The 22,286-nt window shown below is 40.9% G+C and overlaps 2 protein-coding genes across 2 annotated transcripts; one reads left to right on the plus strand and one right to left on the minus strand.

The window, feature by feature from the left end:
* Window positions 1-3,677: 3,677 nt before the first annotated feature.
* s100z (S100 calcium binding protein Z) lies at window positions 3,678-6,557 on the plus strand. The gene is made up of 3 exons (XM_004074501.4): window positions 3,678-3,768; window positions 3,831-4,006; window positions 5,959-6,557. The coding sequence occupies exons 2-3, from the start codon at window positions 3,866-3,868 to the stop codon at window positions 6,112-6,114; spliced, it is 297 nt and encodes a 98-aa protein (XP_004074549.1). The 5' UTR covers window positions 3,678-3,768; window positions 3,831-3,865; the 3' UTR covers window positions 6,115-6,557.
* A 7,981-nt stretch (window positions 6,558-14,538) lies between these two features.
* Window positions 14,539-21,965, minus strand: crhbp (corticotropin releasing hormone binding protein). Its single transcript, XM_004074502.4, has 7 exons — window positions 21,816-21,965; window positions 21,656-21,746; window positions 20,573-20,730; window positions 20,133-20,343; window positions 19,775-19,920; window positions 16,869-16,986; window positions 14,539-15,030 (listed from the first exon to the last, which is right to left on the minus strand). Exons 1-7 carry the CDS (start codon window positions 21,894-21,896, stop codon window positions 14,876-14,878), a joined length of 960 nt encoding a protein of 319 aa, XP_004074550.1. The 5' UTR covers window positions 21,897-21,965; the 3' UTR covers window positions 14,539-14,875.
* Between the last annotated feature and the right edge of the window lie 321 nt (window positions 21,966-22,286).

Here is a 22,286-nt window from a genome sequence, read left to right on the forward strand (position 1 = left end):
GATAGATAGATAGATAGATAGATAGATAGATAGATATGACTTTATGAATCCAGAGGGAACTTGCATGTTCATCCATTCCAAATGTAAACAATGAATGAATTATGAGGATCATAAAATGATGTTAAAAATCTTAAAAGTAATCATTATAATCATAAAAACAATGTAAATCAAACTCACTAAGAAAAGAATAAAAAAGAATGAAAGAAGTTGACCTTTCAGTGACCCTTCCTCTGACTGCCAAGCTCTGTTGATTTTTAGACACACAAACAGAAAATTCATTTAATATTAACCCTGGAGAACCCACAGGGTCAGATCGGTCTGCTGGGTTGTTTTAAAAATTAAATTAAAAGGAAAATTATAAATTAATTAAATTAAATTACTTTTAAAATAAAATTTTACTTTTAATTGAAAAATAATTATATTTTATTTTCTACGTTTATTATTTGTTTAATTTTTTTTGTGGTTGCTAGAAAAGGATCAAATTAACTTTTTGTTTCTTTTGTTCTTATCAGCAGACAAAAATCTATGGGATCACAGTCCAAAAACTGACCTTTCAGAAGGTCAAAGTCAAGAAATTCTGTCTGATTTTGTGTCTTGCAAGAAAAATAATCTTATCTTAAGAAAGTTTGTTCAAAAGCAAAATAGTCCAAGAAAACATGTCTAGAATTTATTTCTTAAAATAAGAATTCTTGGTAGGACCTTTTTTTTTTACTCTATTGGCAAAAATGTTTTTGCTTATTTAAAATGTTATTAAACGTTTTAAGGCTTTTTCATAGAGGAAGGATGAAGGCGATTCATTTCATTTCATTTCGTTTTTTAACATGTGGAGGATTTTGTTTTATATTATATTTGATCAAAAGTGCTGTATAAATCAACTTTTGAAAGATTGAAAAGACTCCATTTAGTCTGTGTATCTCAAACGTCAAAAATCTTAATAAATATAAAAAATAAATCCATTTTTTTTGTCTTTGAATGAAACCCAACAGAATATTAAAAGTAAGTTAAAACAGAAACTTCATTGGTCAAATACAAAAATCCCTTTTTTATATATTTTTCAATTAAATGTAACAGTTAATTGACTTTATTTATTGATTTTAATTCATTATAGACGTAATTGTTGACGGACTGAGTGAATAAATACTTTATTAATAACCATGGGTAGATCAAAAATCCGACTTTTACACCCAAAGATTTTGTTTATCTGCAAATGTGAGCATTGAGGGCGACATCCTCCGGGAAACGCTTTCATCACCTCAACAAATGGAAAAAGCTTTTCCTCACGGCAGTGGAAAAGAGTGTCGGGAACGCCTGACGACCAGCGCCCCTGTGAGGAGGGAGTTCTTCTCCCCCGTCAGTGATGACACCATGACGTAGGACACCCAGGACAGAGGAGGAGGGCTGAAGCAACTAAAAATAAACAGAAAGAGGAAGGAATTGTGAAGGTGAAACCGAGGGAAAAGAGCAAATCCAAAAACGTTTCCTCCATCTGATTAAAACTGGGATGCAAGAAACGGTTTTACCAAAAACAGATCAATGTACTTTGTCTGCGATACATCCTTCATTTATTATTTCTCTTCACGTTAGGGTTTCTCTGTTTTTGTTAGTTTTTCAGTTGTCAGTTTGTTGGACGAATTGATTTGAGTTTCGCCTGAAAGACACTTCAGGTTTCTGACTGATGATCGTGAGTTTATCTGTGGTTTCACCTCTGGGACGTTGTCAGATCCACCGGCTAAGATCTATTTCCCATTTTCTTGTTCTTGTGTGACAGACAGGCACAGAGAGAGACCATATTTGTGTTTCTTTTGGTTGTGTAGTGACATTGTGTGACCATGAACACTCAATTTGAATCACAATTCTTGATAAATAAAAAAAGATTTGGGAGCATCTCTGGTCATTAAAGTCCCACTAAAGTCAAATTTTGAACATTTTTAAATGCATTTCATGTGGTCTTTTAATTATATTATGCTGCTTTTAGCCAAAATAAAAACAACCTGTGTCGTTTTCTAAGACATAGTTTCTGCAGAGCAGCAGGAGTTCATTCAAAATTCACCTCTGAGTTGTGGGAACCACACCCCAGTCCCTGTTGCTGAGAGCTCTCCGTTTACAAGCTCTCCCACTAGCCACTCACACCCCCAGCCTAAAGGCGGTGTCACACAGCCACTACGTACATTTTGTGCATGTTATACAGAAATACGTGGAAAAAGTATGTTACATTTTCGCAGATGTGTCACGAATGAACAATGTTAAAATCATGGAAGAAATATAAATAAAGCATAAATGTGTGTGATTATCGCGCTGTTTATATGCAATTCTTTAGTGATATTTGTGTCAGTTATGTAAGTTGTCAAAGAAGGGTGGTACGTGTCACCAGAGGGAGGTTGGGGGTAAGGGTTGGTTGGGTTTTTCTTTACTATATCTGTGAAATCATTTGTTCATATTGGATTTTTTTAAAATGTTAACTCGAACTGTAGCTCGCAGATGACCTTTTCACCTTTTCAGCAACAGTTCTTCAGTGTTTTATGCCCTGCTTCTCACCCCCAAACTAGGATGAGGGGGTTTTAAGTCACTCTGCCCTTTGCAGATGAGGAAGGTTGCTGTCTGAACGGAAAACATGCCCAAAAGGTTCATCAAAAGACACTCCTAATGAACCTTTTATCGTTGTTTCTCTGCTTGTACGCTGTAAGCTCCGACTTGTATTCTCAATAAAAGGATGCAGAAGGACCATTCACACTCCTGAAACGTCGCTTGTTGGTGTGGTCTCCAACTGTTTCTCTTTTTTATTGTCTAGGTGAATTTATCTATTTATTAATTTTTTTTATTTCAGTGCTTTTTTAAATTCTTTTTATTGTAAAGCGCTTTGAGCTGCACAATTATTGGAGGCGCTTTTTAAAAATAAAGTTTGATTGAAAGAAATCACATGACTCAACGAGAAATTCAAGAATTATCGTCCATTCATTACATTTTACAGAAAAGTTAGAAAGTTAGTTTTGTCTTTTATTGAATGTAATGACATATTTAAAGTAAAAACTAGACTGAATTACTTGGTGATATTTTTTTTTTTCAGTGAACAGTTTTCTTATTTTGTTGTTCAAGATTATATAATCTGTCGGTTGATTATTTAGGATATTTATTGTAATACATTTGGGATGATTTGACCTCTGGAATAAACTGGAATATAGGAATTTTTGCCTGTTTTTTGTTGGTTGATGTTTCCTTGAACCTTCATTTAGAGTTTTAATATATGGCAAAAGCCACAAATACACTATTTTGGTAACGTAACGTTTTTCTTTAACCCTGCAGGTTTGCATACATCAGGACTGAACGACCAGCGGCGTTTTTTCCAGTGGAGCTCCTGATTTCATTAGTGCCTCTCAGGCCTGTGAACTTTGCGTGGAAAATCGATGCAGCCCGTTCATTAAGTCTTGCTGGCGGCGTCTGTATCAAACTTAATGAACATCATCTCTGATGACCTGGTGACGGCGGGCAGACAGGTCTTAACAGATCCTCCCTCTGAGTAACACTTCCACAGACGTGACGAAGCCGACGCGGTCGCGGGCCTTGATGAGCCCCCATGAGGCCTGCCGGCTGCGCCGCTGCGCGTTTTGTTTTTCACTTACCGAAGACGTGCGATGAAAGACAGTAACCATGGGCCTCTCACCTGTGGAATTAATTATCTCCAGGAAGGTGGAGGCGGACCTGCCCCACATTTCCTCACAAACAAGCCGCGCTGCTGGGCCTCTCCGTCTTTTTGGACGGGACTTTGAGCAGGTAGGAGCACCTTTCTGATCGGCCAAAATCAGCGTTTGTGACCCGATGTTTCTCCTCTGAAGAAGCTGCAGGAAACCTTTCAGAACCCCTCAGGAGGATGCCGAGTCAGCTGGAAGGCGCCATGGGCGCGCTCATCACCGTTTTCTACAACTACTCCGGAAACGACGGAGACAAGCACAAACTCAACAAAGGCGAGCTGAAGGAGCTCCTGCACAGCGAGCTCACCGACTTCCTCACGGTAACGTGCGAGCCAGCGTTTTCCCAAAGAGCAGTGGTGCTGGATTTAGGTTCGGTTTGCCTTCAAAGGTCAAACTGGATGATGCTGTTTTCAAATGATTTAGCAGTCTGACCTTGCGAGAGGAAATTGATTTTTCACTGATTTGTATCCGTCGGTCAGAGCGTAACTGCTCATAGTAATAAAGGATGTGGAGGCGGAGATAAATAAGGTCATTTGAGGAGGTCTGAGTGATGGCGGCGTGCGAAGCCTGTGACCTTGAAGGCGAACAGCAGAGATCTTAAGGCTCTGCCGGCTTCAGGTATCCTTGATGCTTCTTGGTCTCCTTCACGCTGCCGGGAAGCCTCCGGTGTGCTCATGCGTCCGGATCGCATCCAAACAGAGAAATGTGTCGTCACATACTTACGATCCGCAGGAGCCTCATGCTACATACGGCCACTTTCAACGAAAAGTCAAAGTAAACGCACATGTATGCGCGTTTTAGGCGTTTCACGCGTTCAAAGCTCTTGCGTTAATTCATCGCTACATGTTTTAACATCTGTTTTATGGAGTCGTTGTATGCACATGCCTCTGTGTACATAGCATAACATCTTCCACACCTTGATGGTTTACTGACCATTTAAAAACCCTAATTGTTGTTAATAAATTCTATTATGATTCCACACTGACCTTATTATCTGTATTATCTTCTAAAACATAAATTTTAGCACACATGTTTCGAACAATATTTTAAATAAAGTTTCACTTGTTTGACAAACATGATAAAAGAACAGAAAGGAATAATGAAACAGCTACTGTTGACCTCATATGTTGTTATAGCTGAAGGAATGACTCTCAAGGGGGATCAAAACACCCCATAAACCCAGTTTACTGAAATTAGTGTCCCCCTTGTGGCACAATGTCCAAGAGCAGTCAGAGATTCAGCTGCAGTTTCTAATAATGTTCACCTTTGGTCATGAGCTCTGGGTCATGATCGAAAGAACGAGGTCCCGAATAAAAGCGGCTAAAATGAGCTTCCTCCGTAGGGTGGCTGGGCGCTCCCTCAGAGGTAGGGGGAGAAGCTCGGAGTAGAACCGCTTCTCCACATCCAGAGGAGCCAGTCTGGGTGGCTCGGGCATCTGATCAGGATGCCTCCTGGACGCCTTCCTGGAGTGGTGTTCCAGGCATGTCCCCAACACCTCCCCAGGAAGGCGTCCAGGAGCATGTCCCACCAGGGGGAGGCTCTGGGGAAGACCCAGGACACGCTAGAGAGACTCTCGGCTGGCCTGGGAACGCCTCAGGGTCCCCCCAGAGGAGCTGGAGGAAGTGGCCGAGGCTAGGGAAGCCCCCGTGACCTGATCCCAGATGAGACGATGGATGGATGGATTGAATTACCGTAAATCTTTAGCTCTGTTAATCTGTTAACTGCGTAAAGGGTTGCAATAATGTGTTATTCTGTGTTATTCTGTGCTGCCGGCTTTGTGCTTGAGACTAGAGCTGTTGCTCCAGGGTTGATAGTCTTTGAATGATCAACCTTTAGCGCAGTTAATCGTAGTACCAACTGATTTAAGAAATAAGAACAAAGACGCTCTTGTCTGCATCAGAATCATCTTACGCTGATTGCGTGAGCACTTCACTACAGTAGAGTGTTCCACATCTGCGCAAAGCTACTTTTTCCTCCCATCTTTGAATCAGTTGGAGTTACGTAAACTGCTTAAACGGTTGAAGAGTTACGGTAGTCGAAAGAACGTCAACACTGGAGCTCTGGTGTTAAAGAGTTAAAAGAAAGTAGGTAAAACATGTCCTCCCAGTTACTATGAGGACGTGTCAATATCACTGAAATTAACATATCGCGTTCAGATCCATGGATTTGCTCTGTCGCTTTTCTGACATCCTGATCTACGCGTCTATAGTCTTTTTAACCGAACAAACACCTGAAGCTGTACATTAAAGGTACTCTTCCTTTCCTGTTTCAGTCCCAGAAGGATCCGCTGCTGGTGGAGAAAATCATGAACGACCTGGACTCAAACAAAGACAACGAGGTGGATTTCAACGAGTTTGTGGTGCTGGTGGCCGCCCTGACCGTCGCCTGCAACGACTTCTTCCAGGAGCAGAACAAGCACGCCAAGTAGACGTCTGCAGAGGTCCAGCTGGGCACCAAACACAGACCTATTTTTGACCAAATATGCTTAAGTCTCATCCCCACCACTTGATGTGATGATATATTGTGTTTACTGCAAATGTGAGTGAGAATAAAGCAGAAGAACAAAGTGTCCTTTCCATGCTGCATCTGCTGTCACGGAGCTTTGATTTGCTACAGCCTTGGATTCATTTCAGCTCCTGTCTGAGTTTTTCCTCCTCCAGACGTCACATAACGACTCCTGCTAGAAATAATTCGGTGACATTTTACTTAAAAAAAACAAAACTTTTCTGTGGCAGTTCGTTGAAGCAGATGTTCCACATTAAAACTGCTGGACTCAATTTTAAATGTCAATGGTAAAGTATGCTGTGTTTTTCCTGATGCTGCAGTTTGTTGGTGTTTAATTTCCAAAATAAAAGGCTTTACCTCATGTGATCTTTGTCCTTAAATGTAATTATAATATATTTTTCATTTAGTTTTTATCACTTTTTTACATGTTTTACACGTTTTTCTTTACTCTTCTAAACTTTTGTCTAATGATGGTTATTTTTTTGCAACTTCTTTGTTTTTAAAATTATGACTTTTTTCTCATATTTGTATGCGTAAAGTTTTGATGTTTTTTCTCATAATTTTATTACTTTGTCTTTGTAACATTTTTATTTTTTTCTCCTCGTAATGTCATAGTTTTAATGTCGTAAAGTTTTTTATATTTTATGTAGAATATAAAATCTTGACTTTTTGTGATTATCTTTCTCTCGTCTTGTAAGACTTTCTTTAATTTATTTATTTTTATCATTGTACAACTTTTTTCATAATTTTGACTTTTTTTGTCTGACTTTGATTTTATTTTGTTAAAATTTCATTTTTTCCTTCATAAATGTTTGACTTTTCCATCGTTTCTTTTTCCTCATAATTGTATGACTTTATTCTTATAATTTTACCACTTCATTCTCATATATTTTTGTTCAGTTTCCTTCTTTTATGGTGCCCCCCCCCAAAACTTCATCACTGTTGTTTTCCGCTTTCTACAAACTAAGAAGCCATTTCGTTTTAATTTGACATTCCTCTAAGTAAACTAAGGACTCTACCGAGGAAATGAGTTTGTGGGGGTAAACATGTGCGTTCATTTATCCCGTCTCCATGCCTTAAAGCCACTTTGTGTTGGTTTCCGGAGATCCCGGTTCTCAGTTCTGCCTGGGTCCAGTCGGCTCCGGCATGCTCCCTTAACCATTGTGCTATCTTAGATGACCCCACCCTCACATTGACGTGTTCTCCCTACCATGACAAAGGTGGATTAAGGTGGAAAGATTTCATGTAATCCATGGACACCAGTGAAGATCACAAATCATTGAAGAAAAAAGGTTCAGAGCCCTGTCTAGTGGGTCTAGATGACCCAACTCCCAATGTTAAAGTGCCTCAGATGGCACAAGGGTTAAGCAGCCATGCTAATATTCTTAGCAGATGCAGGACAAAAGTAAGCGAGGCTTTGAGGACTTTCCTCTGTGGCTTCATCAAAATACCAGAGCAGATTGTTAATTTGCGGTGACGTTTGCCGCTGTGACACGATATAAAAGGTGATTAAAACTAAATACAGAGACGAGTGTGTCGCTTTTGTGTGCGCAGATGCTGCATCTAAAAAAAAGAAGGAAAAAAAGAAAAGTTACACCCTCTGAGCTACAATGCAATTTCTTGGTGATTGGCTGCAATCTGACTGGATAATCACCCGCCAGAAGATGTCATGCACTAATTACCATTCCTTTGTTGCATTTTGTAAAAGGTTGCAATCAATCTAGAGTGCCATCTGATCATTTTAAAACGGGGATATTTATATTTCCTCTCTCATGAGTGCCATCCTGTTCCACTTTGCAGAGAACATTTCCAAAATAGACGTTTTTCTTTTTCTTTTAAATTTCCTGTCAGCATCATCAGTGTGAGCAAACTTCCAGTCAGGACCGGCTCACTGCTTCCCGTGTGACTTCAACCCTCCTGCTGTTGGTGGGAAGTCGCCTAAATGATGCACAGGGGTGTCCAAATCCAGGCCTTGGGGGTCTGACCTCCTGCTGGTTTTCCAAAAACCCTGTCTCATCTGCAATTTGGTGTCCTGAGAAGGGCGAGTTGATCGTGGCGATCGGAACGTTGCGGGCCTAAATGTCGAAGTGTACCTGTGGTGGAAGGCTGCCGGCGGCGGGGCCGCCATCAGTGTGGGAACGACACTGTGACTGCTGAATACCTTGGACCTTCTAGGAAGGTGGAAAAGTGCTACACAAGTATACACCATTTACCTGGATCAGGTGTGTTTAGCCAACAAGGAGCTTCAACAGCAGTTTGGTTGCAAAACATGTAAGACAACAAGTCTCGAGGAATTAGACAACTCTGCCTTAGCCCATACCTGTCAAAATGGAAGTCTACTTGTGTTTATTAAATATTATAATGAATCCACCATTTGATCAACTTTATTGGCAGCACCTTCGTAACTTTAGACAACCGGATGCTAAATGTTCTCCGTTCCTATAATGGTCACAATAAATCCATATTTGGAATAAGGAGTCCCGTTTTTTTCTGTTAAATGCAGATTTATTTTTATTTTGAAATCAAAGGCTCTTCTTATGTTTTCCTCTCTGGAAAAGACGCTTTCCAAAGATGTTTTTATTGTTTTGTTAACTTTGTTGGCTTGGATGTTATTATCTAACGGCTGATGCAGTCGTTTTAAGAACGTAGAGGATGGATTTTCAAGAGCTGCACTCTGCCTTGATACAGGCGGAATCAGCTCCAGCAACACTTAAGTGTGATAAAGATAAGTGTACGGCCTAAAGTTTGCCCAAGAACTTTGAATTTGTGACAATTTTCTGGGGTTTTCTTGGTGCAAGAGTGTCATTTATTGGTCTGTAAATTGACCGAAAAGCAACATTTGTTTTTATTGGGGACAATACTCCAACAAACAACAACACATCAACACGTCCAAATGGGGTGTTTTGTCCGTTTAAAGGTTGCCAGGACGGTTTCTCCTCCCGTCGTGTGTCATCCGTCCAAGTGTAGCTGCCACCTGTGACGGATGTCTTTCAAATCCGCCCGGAGCTCTTATCTCCCACATGGCGTCCGTCCGCCTATTTCGTCACTCCGTGCGTCACTCTTAGTTTCATAACTCCTCTACAGGAATGACCTGCATGTCTGCGTCTGTGCCTGAACTCATTTCTTAGCTCGTGTTCGGATCAAATAACTCTTGTGGGCATCTTGCGGTGTGAAGCAGGATATTTGAAGTGTGTTTTTATCAACTAGAGGTTGCAGGCGCCCTGTTTGTGTGCATCTAAGGGCAAACAGTGATTTCTCACCTTGAAATGTTCAGTAATGTGACAGATTGAGTGATGGCCGTTACAAACGGTGAGGTGGAAATGTTAATTGGCTTCTGTTTCGGTGTCCTGACAAAAACAGATTTGCTAAATGAACTTGCATAAAAAAAGGACGCTTTGATATTCAACCCGTCTCTGAAAATACGTGTTCTGCACACCTAGTGCCTTTTAAACCCCCTATGGAGTTAATTTGGAAGTATTTAAAAAACAAAACAAAAAAACAGAATCAATGTCATGTGATGAAATGCAACTGGCTGGTTTAATTTGGAAACCTGCTGAACACCCAAGAATAGCCTGAATGCAGCCAGAGGCGATGGCTTTGTCGCCACGGTTAACAGCATCCGGGACCTCGCTGGGGAGGTTCACCGAGATAATTATAAAGCGGCCGCCTGCTGGAGATGAAGCCTCCACAGCTTTTGGACTCGCTCAGAACCGACGCACAATCATTATTTTCCAGCACAACAAGAGAAATGGATCACATTTGAATGTACAAAAACACTTGTTTTTTTCCCATTTTTTTAACGATCTCTTTTTTTAAATAGTTTTGTGGTTTTTTTTTTGAGGAACAGTTCAGTAAAACAAAAATAAATACTTTTGAATCTAAAGTTTTGATGGTTTGTCATCAGAATGGGCCTGCCTGATGGATGTAAGGCTCCGTATGGGGACACTTAGCATTGTCTATTCACACCACATTAATATACCTAGCATATCACGAAAACATTGAAATACTCTATAAATACCCTTCAAACATAAAAAAAATGATCTAACCTTTAACACCGAGATGTTGCCAGTGACACCTGAGTGACCCACGCTCTTTGACTCTTTGACCTTTAATGCGATCAACGCCAATCAGCTGATTTTGACCCGCACTTCTGTTCTGACACATGACTAATGCGATGCAAAGCCGGTTTCCTCCGCTTCAGAATCAGCTGGAATTGCTTTAATCGCGTAAACGGTTGAAGAAGCTAATGCTTCGGTGTTAAAGGGTTAAATGTTGCTGCCAAAGGTCGGCATCGCACAGGCCAGAGCCTGCTTACCGTGACCGGTGTGCAAGTGATCTCATAAATGAGTCCCTCAGAATGTGGACAGAAGACCAATATTCACTTTTATACACTCAAAACAATGACATTTGTTAATTACTGCAACTCTTCAACCTTTTACGTGATTACCGTAACGCTGAGGTGCAACATTGCGGTTTTTCGTGTCACCTTAACGCCAGTTTGCAAGGAGCATAAAGCCATTGATTGCGTAAAAATAGAGAGAAACAGCAATGAAGGAATCATCTGGCTGTTCGGGATGCAAGATGTGGTTACGTTGATTGTATTAGGGGTCCCCAAATCCAGGTCTTGAGGGCCGGGGTCCTGCATTGAAGATCCTTATTGGCTAAAACACACCTGATCCAGGTAATCAGCAGCAAAAAAAAGGCGAGGATTCTGGAAAACCAGCAGGATTTGGAGACCACTAGCATGAACGGTTAAAGAGTTTCCATAGTGGAAAGAAGGGTTGAAGGGTTAAAGTCATGACCCTTTGGTCATTTTTGGCCATGTCTCAAGTACAAGCAAAATAAGATAAAAACAGCCGCTTTGCTGAAAGTGTAGTTTCTTTGTCTTGTCTTGGTCCATCAGCACACATCTTCAACGCATCAAAGCTGGCAGCTGTTGTCTGTGAAAATGTGAGGACGACCAACGATGGACGAAAGTGGTCATAATTGTTCATGGAAGCTCTGATTGTGGAAAAAAACCCTGTGATCCTTGAATCCATATAGGCAGGACTTGAGCTGCAAGTCAAAGCAACGAGAACTGCTAAACTGAAGAGAGATGAGGGAAAACATATTGTGATTTCAAAACTTGTTGTAGCCAATAAAACAGTTCTTCTTCTCGTCTGAGAACGCGGAGGTTTTTTTTTTTATGTCGTTTATCAGCAGCTGCGGTTGCAGGTGTCTGTAAGTGATAATGCACCTGCAGGCCTTTAATCATTGCCTGGCTCACTGGTTTGCGCAATTCGGGCCATCATTTCCCGCGATATCGCCCGCTCTTCTCTCTGTAGTGACGGAGAGGGGGCAGTTCCACAGCAGAGGCCACCGCCGCCACCGCCGCCTCAGGCTTTGACATCCATCAGCTTGGGGTGGGGGTGGGGGTGGGGGGGACACGTGCAGCCCTCAAAACCTCAGAGACTTTTTTTCTGCAGAGCATTCCTTCACTGTGATGAATCAAGCTGGAGGGAATGCAAGTTTTCAGCTTCAGATTTTGAAAAAAGATGTTTATCAGCTAAAAAAGGCAGAATTTTGTTGCATTTTTTCTGCGTTTTATCAATTTTTTTAAGTTTATCTGAATGGTTACAGTATGTTTTAAAGTTAGAATGGGATGAATGTGGAAAAAATGCTTTAGCAAACTTTCATGAAACGACTTTCTGTTGATTGCACCTGAATTTAAAAGCCTGTCACAGTTTTGTTTTTCTCCAGGGTTAATTTCTGAATGTCCAATGTTTTATAAACATGTTGTTTTCTGCCATCAAATCTGCGTGAAACGTCTGTGTTTTCATGGCCTCCCTGTGTTTCGATCCACAGATCTCCCGTTTCGTTTGTTTCTGCTTCCCAGCTCTGATTAGTTACTCCCTTGACCCTCCTGATTGTGACTCCTGCTTTCAGGTTCAACTGCTTTTCCCTGAAAACAGAAGTAAATTTTAATGACAGTAATCAGAGGAAAATGCCAGCAGTGTTTGATTGCTGCTTGATTCCTTCTCTGGAGATGTGTCTGTCACAAAAACCTGCAAGCTCTCCATCCAGGGGATTTTGTTTCACTTTCAAGCCGTGTCACACAGCCACTACATTTGTTTTTTTGAGAATATTGCACGGATGAAAATTGGTCAGAGTGTGGAAAAAGTGAGAAATGTGGTCTTTACGTGAAATTTTCACAGATTTAGCATGAACAAACAACGTTAAAACCACTAAAGAAGTACGAAAAATACGTAAACCAACGTAGAACATGAACCGTGCGTCATTATTGTGCTGTTTTCATGAAATTCATTAGTGGATCAAGGATCAATTATGTAATTTTGACGGGACATGAAAGTCACACATCGTGCGTGAAAAGTTCATTAGACATACGTGTTGTGGAAAGCCACAAATTGCAAAAATTACGCACAACTGGGTAAGTTTTATGCCATAATTGCCTATAGACTATGCAAAATACCCACAAACTGCGTAATTTTAAGTAGACTAAAAATTTTGAACAGCTCAAAATCAAATTCGACGGACATCTGCTCACATCAACGAATGACGAACGCATGACACACTAATAAATTCCATTTATCACGCATGGATCACGCATGGACCGAAAACTTTTATATGTGGAAATGGCGCAACATCTGGGTAGTGGCTGTTTTTTTCATTTGGTTTTTTTTTAACGTTTCGTTTTCTGTCATTTTGTTTTGTTTTCTGGAATGTAATGCTATTTTATCCACATCTGTTTTTCTTTTCTAATTGTCATTGTTATCTTTAAAAAGTTTTTGCATCCAGTGATTTGTTGATGTAATTGGCACTTCCGGGCCACCGTACAAACAGTCTCAAGTGTGGACCTTTTTTTTTTTCAAAATGAACTAATTTTCTCAGATTCTTTCAGAATATGGGATGTATTAGATGTCAGGAAGTGAAGCTGCATTGAACTTTAGCACGTTTATTGCTAGAGGGGCAGAAATATGAAAACAAATTCTGTAGAAGTGACCTGCAGCGTTTTCAGAAATGTTGAACTCAACGGAGTAGAAGAGATGGAAAATGTAAATGACAATCGGGTGGCCTGCAGCATTGACCAGTGACCGTACAGAGATGGAAATGTTTATTGAAGTAACAAAAATGATTAATCATGGAGGTCAAACAGAGTTTGATTTGTTTTGACTGCATTCTCATTTTTGTTTACTCTTTTCTAATTGTTGATGTTGTGTTAAAATTCGTTTTTTCCTACTTCACCATAAGTCTCAGTTATGCGAGAAACTAAATACAAAGACACACACAACAGGTTTGAATGAGTTTAATGATGTGCAATGTTTCCCACCTCTTCTTCCTGGGGCCCACATGATCAATGGCAGCTATTTCCTGGTTATGATTATTGGGCATAAGGAAGTAGAGGGAGATGGGGGGCGGGGGGTTCAAATGTCTGAATACCGTTTGGTTTGTCGTAAATTTTAGTTGTTTCTTATTTCATGTCTGGAGTTGAAATGTTTTTCAGTAAACCTGTGGGTTTTGTAGTGTCTGTTTTTTCTTTGGTTAAAGAAACTCTCTGCTGAAAGCTGTGTGTTTTGACTTGTTCTTGTGGCATTTTTCTAAAGATGAAAGACATACATCAAGACAATTAAGCATACATTTGCAATTTCTAAATATGTCTTTATTCAGATTGATGTCAATCAGGAGCAGGTTAAAAAAAAAACAGGCTTGCAGATGTGACATAGGTGCTGCAACCGGCGGACCACAAGCCCCCCCGGGTTCTGCTCCCTTCTGATTTTTGTAGATCCATGAGCGTCTTTGTTTTCCTCGTCTGAGCTGGTATCCGGATCCAAACTGGGTCCTGCTGGAAGGCTCCGATATTGCTCACCATTTTTGTTGCCCCGGTATTATCAGGTTGGGTGTGTGAACAGATGGATGATGGGAAATGAGGGTGGACCTACTCCGCGCCAACAGCTCCGCCCACAACTCCCGGGTTGAATTTCCAACAAACTCCTGTTGCACTGCAGAAGCTGTGTCCTGGAAAACGACGCCGTTTTTTTTTAATTTAGGCTAAAAATGTCATCATTAAAAGACCACTGGGACCGCTTTGATAACAGATCAAAAGATCAGAGTGGCTCTTTAAATTGGCTTTCTATCTGGGCGTGGCCAGTCAGTTAATTTGGAGCCTGTGGTTCTGACCGTGAAGGGGAAAGAACAGGTGTGAGCAAGTGTGGGTTTTGACAAATAAAGCAAGATTTTGTTCCTGCCTCCCATAGGAAGCAGGTCACTCTGGTCCCACCACACTGACGCATGGATCAGAACTGAGGCCCAACGCTGTTTGACTAGCATGAGGAAGCAGACTGAGACAGAGTGTGTTGCCATGCTGTATGATTTTATTACAAAAATGTCTTCCTATTATCAAAGTGGACTGCATAATGGCACCATGTCTGTCTCTAAATGCCCTTTTACCCATGACTCTGCTGATCCCGTCTTCCTCACCGACCTCCACCAGGGATGCTTTACAAAGCCAGAAGGGATCCCACGACACACACAATATGTACAGAGCATGAGGAAAAACAACAACAAACAAAAGGACACTTCAGTGAGGCCGACAGAGGATGGAAACACAAACCGAGGATGAAGATGCTCATCGTTTCTACTCTTTGAGTGTCTTTGGGTGCTTCTGCGGCTTAAGTCGTGAGCCGGCATCAGTTGTTGAAACAGAAATCTTCCACGTTGTTGAGCTTGATGGTCTGCAGCTCCTGGCTGTCCAACGCCCTGTAGCTGAATGACACCCGGCTGACGAAGCTCCCGCTGGACACCATCCTCACCACAGTGTTGTCGCAGCCGATCTTCATGTGGGCTGCAGGAGGAAGAGGAGGAGATGGGACATTTTCATGACACCTTCAGTACTTTTGAGGACCAACAATAATAACACTAAAATTTTCACTTTGACTTGCAAGAATGACATCCTCATTAGATTGGAGCTTTAATTTGCCCCACATCTTGCATGAAGAACACCCCGACAATTCCTTTATTGGGTTTTTTCTCCATTTATTATCACCCTCTGGTGATAATAAAGATGTGGGGCAAATTAAAGCTCCAATCTGATGAGGATGTCATTCTTGCAAGTCAAAGTGAAAATTGTGAGCATTTTCCATTTTCCTTATTATTGTTTGTGAATCTGGAACAGTTGAGGGCATTTTTGGGTTTTCATTTTCAAGTGAACGAGAAAAAAAAAGAGTTTCTGCAAAGATTCTAAAGTCCCTCGTGGAGCAGTTTGTAATTATTCACTTCAAAACCGTCATTGACGTGACGCCATCCGTAGAAAATGGTTTCCTTCAAGCGCCAACAAAACAAGGTTAACTCAGTCGCCATTTTTTTTGCCGTGTGGGAGTCAGATGTCATCAGTAGGCAGTGATTGGTCTGAGTTTGCATGGTAACCACTCACACTAATCAGGAGTGAGCTTGTGGAAGGCCACACCCCTTCCACTTTAAATCTGTACATCATAAATTTTGAGCATTCGACGTGGGGTCCAGCAGGCTCCACCTATTTTCATTGAGGCATCTGATTGTTCAGTTTATGACTTGAATAACTATACAGCAAAAAAAATCATGAAAGTGCGGCACTATGTAGTGCCCTGAATTTTAAAAGCAATTCAGACGCCATGCTCATTACTTTTTTTTTAAACGGCGGATATGATGTCATCAATTTAACAAAGTAAAAATCTTATTGATATGAGCGTTTTGTGACGATTATTTATGAGTCCACTGTCTGCTTAAGATAAAAACGTTGATGGTTTGTTAAAAAAATACATTTAATTGCTTTTTTTGGGGAAAAAATTGTTCTGACACAATGCATTGTGGTTTATATTTGCTGATCTAGTAAGCATCGACGCACACTGGTTTTCACAGAGGCTTCTGGGAAATTTTTAGGGCACTTAATTTGGGAATTGTAGATTCGGACAGCACTAGAAAATGGCCAACGCACTATATAGTGAGTAGGGAAGGAATTTGGACACAACCTACGTCTAGTGATCTGTTTGTTCTGGTTCAGAGGTTAATTAAACCTGGATTATTTCGAGAATCAGTGTCATAACCTTCCTGCACTTGGATTTACTCCGTCGGCTAGCATAGCTAGAATGGATTGATATTTAGAGATTTCCCAAACAGTTGAAAAAAAGGAAAATATGCAAATCAGTGAAGATCAGATCTTGTTTCAATACCAAATGTGCACAGAAAAAAATGTTACGTGAAATTTTAGGGCTAAAAAGGCTTTAGGGCTTTTATTGTTTCCCCCCAAGCCAGGACTCCCTTGAAAAAGAGATTCTTAATCTCAATGGGACAATTCCTGGGTAAATAAAGTTTAAATACATAAATACAATAAAAAATAATAAGTGAAGACTATTGTAACCATTTGACATAAAACCATTGTTTTCATTGACTGTATGATACATTAGTTTAGAACAATTCATTCGATTTTTTTTCTGTGGGGGGGGGGGGGGTCGTTTCAAAATTGATCCATGGACCTACGCTTTATTAATTCAAATACAATTTATGATTATGGTTCCCAACCCCAAAAAGATCATGATTGCACTTCCCTGATAGAAATGTAATTTAAAATGTACTTCCAGATGAATCTGGTGCCAAAAAGACTTTTGTGAACCCACATTTGAAGGTCAGCAAACAGTGAGATCTTACTGGGTCCAGTGAAGGAGGTGCAGATGTCTGTGATGGGGAGAAGTTTAGACGTGTCGATGCCGTTTCCTCCCAGCAGCTGCACGAAATCCTCCGACTCTGTACATCCAGGCATGATCCTCTGTGGAAATGGAAATGTTCGAGGTAGGTGAGATTCTTTAGTCAGAGTGAAACAACTGGATTTGGGTAAATTGACAGCAGAAGAGGAAGCTTTGCCCTCGTTTACCTCCGCGTTGCTACAGTTGAAGGATTTCTCTTTTCATAGTGACTGGTTTTCATGTTCATGGCTCATAAAAGCTTTATAATGCACAATGCATGACTATGTGCACTCATACATACCGGTACTTAGTTTATGGACCTGGTTATTAGTTTTTTCATCTATTTTTGTCTAAAAGAGTAGAAACATGGTAATTTTTCACACAAAAGCTTCTCTAAAGTAATCTTTTAGTCCAAAAAAGACATTTTTAAAACCTTTTTTTTTTCTTCAATTTAGATGCAGAGTTTTGCAATAAAGGAAGTGTTTTGTTAAAAAAGATGACTGAAATTTTTTTTTTAATATTTAGATATTAGTTTAAATTTGTGACTGAAAATAAAGTTTTTTTCTCCTTTGGATCTCTTTTTTGCAGCTTAATGATTTGTAAGTGTGGTTGTGTCTCAACAAGCTCGCCTCTGCAAACGGTCCGATACAAGAACTGAAAAGATATAAAATAAAAGAATAGGTGATTTTTAATAAAGAGTCTAAAATCTCATGTTCATTGTAACTCTACAATACTGAAGGGATTAACATGTGTTGTTGTTCTTGTACCAATGGTAAATTACACTTATAAAGCACCTTCCTCAAAGGCCCAAAGCGCTTTACAGTCACAGTGCCAATCACCCATTCACACACTGGTGGCGGCTCCGCTGGTGAACACTGGCGCCAGCCTTCCACGACAGGCAGGGTGGGGACACTACGACACATGGGCGGGGAAGGCAGAAATGGAACCTGCAATCTTCCAATCAGAGGTCGACCGCCCTACCACTGCACCACGCAGTGGCGGTTCTACACTAACTTACTCCCTGGGCGAGTAACCCCACAGCCCCCCCCCCCCCCCCACACACACACACACACACATACAAAATTTGACAACATCCTGTTGTGTTCCCTATCTGCTATTTAGCCATTTTACACAAAAAATGCATGAATTTTCTAGACTCGTATTACAGGGGGGTCAAACTCAGTCACACAAGGGATCTAAGTTAAAAACACGCTTAAGGTTTGGGCCGGTTCATTTACTGAACACACTAAAGCTAAACTTTTAAACCTTTTAAACTGAACTTTTTGAACATAAATATGAATAAAAACAGGAACACAAGTTAAACCTTAAATAACTTGTAATATTTTGCTCTCCATAGAAATATATTCTGTCAAAATTATACAAATATGAACATGCTGCAGAACAAAACAAAGAAAGCCTGGAAATATTAATAAGAAATAACAAATCAAATATTTCCGTTTTTTTTTTGCTCTTTTCTCATTTTTTAGAGCATTTTTTTTAGAGCTGGACTCCTGCTTCATTTTTAGCAATAATTTCTTAATGTGTGACGTCCTGTGTGTGTCTTTGTGAAACATATCAGAGGGATTAGATCTAAAAAAAACTTATTGTGATTAATATGTTTAGGTCTTATAAAACATTAAAGACTAAATCATAGAATTCATCAGTGGGATTACTCCAAAAATATTTGGCATTTCCCTAAATTTGTGCAACACCAACAGTAGAAATCCTCCAAAAAAACTCAATCCATAAAAAATGGTCTGCGCCCACCACCCCTGTTACGGTTTCTGTTTCTTTGCCGTTGTAGTTTGTTTCCTTTTTGTTCTGGCATGTTTTGAGTATAACTTCCTGTCTTATTTTGTAGGGTTTCCTGTTTCGTTTCTGTTGTGAGTTTAACTTTGGTTCCCCATCCTTCCTGATTGTGTTCACCTGTGTCTCGGTTGTCTGTATGTATTTAAGTCTTGTCATTCTTTTCCTCCTGGGCTGGTCCATAGTATGTTAGTCAGTATGTTAGTCTGCTCTCCCCGTTTCGAGTGTTTAGTGTTTCGAGTTTCTAGCCTGCCGTCTGCAGTGGTTTTGTGTCCTTAGTTTTGTTTATTAAAGCCCCCGTTCCCCTGCAACCTCCTGCCTCCTCTCGCTCTCTGCGCCTGGGGGCTTCCTCCCTTCTCCCCCCGTAACAACCCCTCCCCCTCCCCTTCCCTCTGACACACGCGGCTCCGTCTCTATGACAGGAGGCGCAGCTGCGGCCCAGAGTTGATTGTCAGATAGAAAAAGAACTCCCAATCACCTGTTAGTGTGATTCAGCCAGCCAACGGCGAGTTGCACCCTCCTCTCGAGTTTTTTGACTTACGTTCCAAAGACTACCGCAAAGAGGTGTGGCCGCAAGCATCTTGCAGCAGAGGGCGGTGGTCACGTGTGCGTCGGGTCTGCTGTGTCGGAGCAAGTAATTGTGGGAAAAAATCCCCATTGCCTGCTTTTGTCGAAATTTGGTTGAGCACGGGTGATTGTTCTGCCTAATTCCTTTTCATGTGCCTGTTTTACGTTGTTTCACTCTGAGTTATTTCATCTTTCTTTTTTTTTTTTTGCACCATAAGTGTGAAGAGGAAACAGGATCAAGACATTCTTAAGAGTCCGATGTGAAATTATCAAATTGTTAAGTGTCGGTAGCTGAAGCAATTTCAAATTAAAAGCAGAAAGCCGCCTCTTTGAATATAATAGTACATTGTAACGCATCGGGCACGGCAAATGCCGCCCCCTATGAAGTGCCGCCCTGGGCGACCGCCCACATCGCCCATATCAAAAACCGCCACTCAAAATCAGGACGACCTTGAGCAAAAAAAGTGATATTTCACTGGTGGGGAGGACTTTCTTCACCTTGGGGAAGCTGCTGTGTCGTCCCAGCCTGTACTCAGAGATGTCTATGGCCACGGGGTAGAGGATGGAGAAGCTGCAGTTTCTGCGCTGCTGCGGGATCACCATCGTGTAACTGCCCTCTGGTGACTGTGAGATGGCATTGCAGGCTGTGGAGGATGGAGGAGTGATGGCAGTCAGGACCAAAGTCTTCCTCATCAACACAAAGCTCAGGTCTTAACAGGAAACGTTAAAGGAGATTATTGATTTGAGAAAAAGGTTTCTCTCAGATTTGTTTCTTTCTCTGGTGGCAGCTTTGCTCCACACCCTCATCTGCTGCTCAAACCTGAGCTGCTTCTCCCTCTTGTGGGTTGAAACTTACGGAAGAGGTTGACGTGTTTCCTGACCGTCAGGGTGAAGCTGCTGCCGGCGCTGTGGACTCTGAAGAAAACCATGGCCACGTTCTGGGAGGAGCGCACGCTCCTCCTGGCGGGCGCGGAGTCACAGTAATCCACGTAGCGCTCGTACAGAGGCAGCGGGTGATCCTGGGAGCTGGGGAACTTCTCCCCTTTCATCACCCACCCGTCAAACACCTAAACACACGTAAACGCACAAACTGAGAGAAAGCTTTGCGGTATTTTTAGCACACAGGGAGAGTCAAGGGCGGGTCACCTGCAGTAAGCAGGTTTAACACAGATGCTCAGGAGCTTTTTGTCTAATCGGGAAGCTTTTTTAATCCCAGTTGCAGGAAAACAAGATCAGCGTTCAACACAAAAAACACACAAACAACAGCTTCGTCTCAGAGCGCGTGGTTTTCCTCACAGTGATGAAGTCTCCTCCGCTGCAGTCGATGTCCACTCTGCCGAATTCCACGCTGATCAGCTCGCTGGGCTCGGCCATGAGGAAGGTGGCACAGCTCAAGTGGGGGGTCTCTGCAGTGAAGGTGAACTGACCCTCCACCGCCACCATGTCCATGCAGCCTGGGGGGGGCAAAACTCCCCTTTAAAAGAGTAAAAGGTCCCGGTACACAATACAATGTTTTATCACGAAAGAAAACTGATTTGGTGTTTTTACACTCAAAACTGTAAAATGACCAGCAAATGTAGTAAGAAGAAGCCGTTTAAAATAAAAAATGATGAAATGCACGAGAAAGGATAAAACACAACAACTACATAGTAAAACTTAATGTGGTGGAAGAAAAATAGTGTAAAGACCAAGTAAGCGTTTTGTTTTCAATGTAAAAATTGGGTTTTGTATTATATATTTTTTATATTTTAATAAAACCAATTCTTTGAGATAATCTTAAGCTTTATTATTTTAAAGGAAAAAAAAGACTTTCATTTTTGTAGTCATTGTTACTGTTACTGTTGAGGCTGTATATATATATATATATATATATATATATATATATATATATATATATATATATATATATATATATATATATATATATATATATATAATATATTTATATATATATATATTCTTTTTAACACTGTTTTATTCTTGTAACTGTGTTTCATGATTGTTCTGTACCTGTAAGGCGACCTTGGGCGCCATATAATTAAAATAATAATTATTATTATAAACTGAAATAACCTCTAATAAGTCTGTAACAAAATTTATCAAGACTAATAGTAATAAGGTAGTTATAATTGTCGAAAAAAAGTTTTATTTTATCTTTATCTAAAATCAATAACTTCTGGAGGACAAAAAAAAATGAATGTATCTTTAATTATTGTATTTTATAATACTGTTGGACTTCTGAGACTGATGAAGGTGCTGTGTTCAAACCTCCACCAAACACAAATAACACGTTTAATTTAGACTTCTGTTTTATTGCGATAAAACGATGTTTGTTTTTTGTAAGAAGCTGAAACTGAACCAATTACTAGAAGCACTCACGCAAAGGTCTGCGGTACACGAACGCATCTGGTGGGTCCCGCCGGGGTTCGGGGTTGAACAGCGAATAGAACTCATCGGAGATTTCGTTGTTCTGTAAAATAAATGAATCAATAAACAGCGCGGAGTTTCATTTTGAGCGGAGGCGCGGCTCGGCTCTTACCTCCAGGTCCCGGCAGCAACCCCGGAGGACGGACACGCTCAGCAGCAGGAAGCAGAGCTGCTCGCGGAAGGTGCGCCCCATCACGCGCGTGTCAGCGAGGAGGAGCAGCAGGCGGAGGAGGAGAGATGCTGAAGGCGCCCCGCGCGCCGTTTTATACGAGGACAACTCAGCGGCCGCTGTCAGCCCGCCGCGTGCGCCCCCTCCCCTCCAGAGAAATCACCAACCAAGAGACAAAACCAAGACCTGCTCCACTGTTTATCTAAAGCAAAAAGAAACAAAAGTTATAAACGTTTTAAACGTTTTTCCTGAAGAAAATTTATTTCTGATCTTAAATGAAATCGTAGAATAAACATCTAAGCAACAAATAAAAATAAATCCATAACAATTCTGATGTTACTTTGCATGTTTGTCTGGACAAACTACCATGTTTACTCAACAATTTAAACGACAAAAAAAATATATGACATTAAA

The sequence above is a fragment of the Oryzias latipes genome, chromosome 12, assembly GCF_002234675.1.
Source record: "Oryzias latipes chromosome 12, ASM223467v1".
Taxonomy (NCBI): Eukaryota; Metazoa; Chordata; class Actinopteri; order Beloniformes; family Adrianichthyidae; genus Oryzias; species Oryzias latipes.